This window comes from Ipomoea nil, unplaced genomic scaffold (genome assembly GCF_001879475.1).
Source record: "Ipomoea nil cultivar Tokyo-kokei standard unplaced genomic scaffold, Asagao_1.1 scaffold2848, whole genome shotgun sequence".
Classification (NCBI taxonomy): domain Eukaryota; kingdom Viridiplantae; phylum Streptophyta; class Magnoliopsida; order Solanales; family Convolvulaceae; genus Ipomoea; species Ipomoea nil.
The window spans coordinates 333251-337833 of NW_017619276.1; the positions used below are offsets into that span (position 1 = coordinate 333251).

Sequence of the window (4583 nt, forward strand, 5' to 3'; positions counted from 1 at the left end):
GAGTCAAATCCTGAACTAAATCTTGCATAATTGTATTGTTCCATAAACCATAACAACATAGAGGAGTAAAAAGATATTATTATTATTATTATTATTATTATTATTATTATTATTATTGTAAATTCTTTTCTTAAAGATGTTATTAACAATATAAATGTACATTTTTAGTACACCTTAACTTATTCACAATATCTGTTCAACAATTATGCCAATTGTGATGGTATTCAAACCTGAAATCTTATTTATGCAATTCAAATGATTAGATATTTTATATAAAGATGAAATTCTCAAAATGATCCTCCGACTATGGTCCTTTCTCAAATTGGTCCTATGACTTTTAATTAAACACAAACTGGTCCTCCAACTATTAGATTTTAAGCCAAATCGATCCTCTGTTAGTTAGGCGTGAACTTGGCCGTCAAATTAAAGGGCAAAACAGGAAATTTACACTGTATCATGTTTAGACTACCCGCACCTTTGATTTTTCTCCCAAATTAACGAACTAATTGTTGAATTCTTCCAAATTAGCGAACGAAATTTTCTCCCAAACTAGCTTCAATTCAATTAAAGTTCTTCAGGCTTCAACAATTCGTTCGCTAATTTGGGAGAAAAATCAAAGGTGTTGGTAGTCTAAACATTATGCAATCCTCTTTTGCCCTCTAATTTGACGCCAAGTTCACGCCCAACTAACGGAGGACTGATTTTGCATAAAATCTAATAGTTAAAGTACCATTTTGGGTTCAATTAAAAGTCATAGGACCAATTTGAGAAAGGGTCATAATCGAAGGATCATTTGGGAATTTCCTCTTTATATAAATAAATGCTCTACAAGTTAATAAGCACTACATAGGTTTAACTGTTTAAGGGCAGTGATTATAGATGAATGAAAAATACCATTTGTACTCTCCATAATAGAAGAAGAAGAAAAAGCAGTTTAGAAACATTCCAAGATGATAAAGAATAAAACAAAACCAAGACTTTTTGTGTAAAAGGAGCACTAGAAAGTTATTTACACTGTCTTGGTCTAAAATTTTCAGAGTCCAGGAGCTTCAGTACAAGTTTCTCCAACCTTGTTGAGCTTGCAGAAGGTTTAACTGCATCCAAACTACCATAAACTATACAAGGATCTTTACCTATATCATGTCTCCCTACACACCAAGCTCCAGGGGTAAACTGGCCATCAGATCTTCCGAGGAGCTCTTGGTCAATCCTGTCGAGAACCGGGTCATCCATTGCAAAGGTACGAGCGAATGGTACACCGCTCAGAAGCATGTCGTTGAAGTCCTTCGTTGTCAAATTCATCGGGTCCTGCTTCGGGGGATTATCCCATTTAATGTAGTGCAGGTCGTGGTTCACAGTCGTGTTCTGGTAGTCTTTGTGATTGCAGACAACGGTGTGAAAGTAGCCCTCGGGGGAGGACAGGACATTCGTGAAGTACATCAAAAGAGTGCGGGGGAGACTGTCCCAACCCCAGATGCAGAACTCGAGGAATGGCCTCGTGAGAACGACCCATTCAGACCCTGTAAATTAATTACAAACTGCATCAAAATCCCCTAGCAATGGACCGAATATTTCATCACCAATGTAAGCAGTTCTTGCAAGACATCGACTAATACCGATCTAATTAATAGTATGTGGAAAAGGTAATTAAAAGCTACATCTCGCCCGCAGTTTAGAAGAACTGATCAAGGAGGAGTCGAAGAAAATAGTAAGTACCCATGAAGAGCATAAAAGAAGCAGGCAATGACCTCGTCTCCTTGGCCCAAAATACACCAGATTTCTTAGAATGATATAAGCCAGGATCTATGATTATAGGCCTCGCCCGATGATACCTGAAAAACTTGTACAAGGTATTCCAGAGTTATTAATGTCCACGGTGAGAACAAAAATCCATTTTTAACTCCTGAAAATATATAAGATCACAAAATTCAGTAAATTAGTAATGTGCTCACTCCTTCGAACCAATGTTACTTGTGTGCTCGAGAAAGTTCAGATCCCTAGGCAAGTATGAGAAAATGTGCAGTATATCTGGAACAAATAGGGCAAGATTTCTTCATTAATAATACAATAATGGCCTAATAAACTAAGAAATTCCGATATCTTAACTATGAACGTGGTTGGTTATTGCCTTCCACATGAATTATGATGAGTAGTACAAGTTGTAGAGTGACTCGATGCTCAATACTAACTCATCGAAACCAAAATGGAAATCTTGGCATGTGGCTATCGGTATATAGATACACAGCACTACAGCAGTTGTAATACAAATTAGGAACATAGACTAACGATGAATTATCACCATGCTAATATCCCGTCAAGCACTATCATGTATTCATGTAATTGACCACCATTTTAACCCCACACAAAACAGGGCTTGTTCAAACAACTAATCAAAAGTGATGATGAGAGAGTCTCACAAATTCATTGGTTCACCAACTAAGTAGAACATACATGTTTATAGACCCTATCTAGAAACTGAATATATGAACAAAGTAGTCAGCATTGAATATGAACACAGCTCTAAGCTAGTTTTCATACTATCAAATCCATTTAGGACGACATTTTCTTCCAAATAATCAAGTCATTAGATTTTAATGTCTCCAACGCACCAACAAAGTTACCTCAAAAAATCCAAAATCATATTATATAAAACTCAAAATCATTTAAATTCCATACATTCAGGAGATCTACAATCAATGTTTTAAATCTGCTAAAAGCATTGATCAGGTCATAATCCAACTAAAAGTCCAAATCATACAAATGCATTCACCAACAAGCCCCTGATATCATGTAGCTACTTGTAAAAGTATGTTGAGCCTCATTTCAACTTTTCAGTTTTCACCATATTGTTAACTTGGTAACCACAAGGTTACAAGCTTGACTTCCAACAGGAACGGCCTATTCACCATCTTGGTTTGAGCCAATCAGCTATGGGTAATCTAAGTTGGTTTACCTCCTCGTGGTTCTTTACCGGCTAAGGTCACAAGACAAGCTACCTAGTGCACACCTTTGGTAGTGACTACCATTTCCCTCATCAGTCAAAAGTTCATCAAAATTGGAGACAACCCCAACCAAGTTAGTCAAATTGTTGACTTGGTAACTAAGGTTACAAGTTCAACTCCCAACAGAAGTGGCCTATCGATCATCTTGGTTTGAGTGAGTTAGTTGTGGGCAACCTAGGATGGTTTACCTCATTGTGATTCTTTACCCAGTTGGGCAACCTATGTTAGTTTACTTCTTTGTGGTCCTTTACCGACTAGGATTACAAGGCGATGTTTACCTAATGCACACCCCTGGATAATGGTTGTGATTTTCCCAGAGCACACCTTGGGTAGTGACTACGTTTCCCTCATTACTCAAAAGTTCATCAAAATTGCAGACAACCCCAACTAACTTAGTTGTTGACTTGGTAACTAAGGTTACAAATTCAACTCCCAACAGAAGCGGTCTATCAGTTATCTTGGTTTGAGCAGGGCAACCTAGGATGGTTTTCCTCATTGTGATTCTTTACCAGCTGTGGGCAGCCTAGACTGATTTACTTCCTCATGATCCTTTACCAACTAGAATTAGGAGGCAATGTTACCTAATGCACGCCCTGGATAATTGCTGTGATTTTCCATAGTCCCTCAAAAGTTCATCAAAATTACAATGAACCCATCACTATAATATTTGCTTATAACAGTATGCAATCTATGCAGAGATACACAACAGATCAAACACCTTAAAATTAAGAAAACCATTTCAAATTTCACAGCTTAGAAAAGGGCAAAACACACTGACCATCTTGGGGCATGAGGGGATAATCAGACGCACTAAGATTGATCAACCAGTCCCATCGCTTAGCCTTCTTCAAGAGAATCGCCGCTGCTCGGAGCATGGAAGCCAACGCCGTGGGTCCTCTGTGGGTGATTAAATCCGCCTTCCCAATCACCATAACGTTCCGAAACTCTCTCATCACAGGATCCAATCTGACCCACTTACCCAGCTCGACCCGCTCCCCATCCGGCGCCTCCAAATCCAGATTCAACACATAGTAATTCCTCGGATGGTACAACGCCTGAAGAAGCCGCTTCAGCCTCGCGCCGTCGGCTCTGGAGCCGGAAATCAGGTAGGCCAATCGCGGCAGCTCTGGCAGCTCCGATTCGGCGACGCCGCCATTGTGATTTGAAGTTGTTGGTTTTTGGGCATTTGGGTGAGTGAAAATTAGCGCGGAGACGAGTGCGAGAAGGAAAATGGAGAGTAAAAGGATGGGTATCGACCATTTTTGGCTGCGGGTAAATCTAATTCGAGATTTTCTCATTAGATATTCCTGTTCCGACAATCAATCTGGTTCAGGATTTAGGAATGGGCCAGCACTCGCTACGTCGCTGGATTTTCTGGGTTGCTGGCAGCCTGGCAGTGGCTTTTGTTGGCTTTGTGTAAATTATGATTTTTTTTTTTTTTCAAAAATCTGTTATCCCAGCTTCTTTGGAGTTTGGACTGATTAATATCCACTCCAAAATTTATAAATCAAGTATATTCAATATCATTATGAACTTTCAAACCTCATGTGTACTATCACAATAATTTGTTCATCATAATTG

General features: G+C 38.9%; 1 protein-coding gene across 1 annotated transcript; it reads right to left on the bottom strand.

The window, feature by feature from the left end:
- Positions 1-921: 921 nt before the first annotated feature.
- On the bottom strand, positions 922-4300 carry LOC109160580 (beta-glucuronosyltransferase GlcAT14C-like). The gene is made up of 4 exons (XM_019308866.1): positions 3781-4300; positions 1953-2028; positions 1717-1832; positions 922-1520 (listed from the first exon to the last, which is right to left on the bottom strand). The coding sequence occupies exons 1-4, from the start codon at positions 4298-4300 to the stop codon at positions 1006-1008; spliced, it is 1227 nt and encodes a 408-aa protein (XP_019164411.1). The 3' UTR covers positions 922-1005.
- Between the last annotated feature and the right edge of the window lie 283 nt (positions 4301-4583).

Excerpts from the sequence above, each read along its gene's own strand:
- LOC109160580 (XM_019308866.1), bottom strand. The coding sequence starts at position 4,300 with ATGAGAAAATCTCGAATTAGATTTACCCGCAGCCAAAAATGGTCGATA. Across the intron at positions 2,029-3,780 it reads TCCCCTCATGCCCCAAGATG|ATATACTGCACATTTTCTCA; the intron begins GTCAGTGTGTTT and ends TATTTGTTCCAG. Across the intron at positions 1,833-1,952 it reads AGTAACATTGGTTCGAAGGA|GTATCATCGGGCGAGGCCTA; the intron begins GTGAGCACATTA and ends CAAGTTTTTCAG.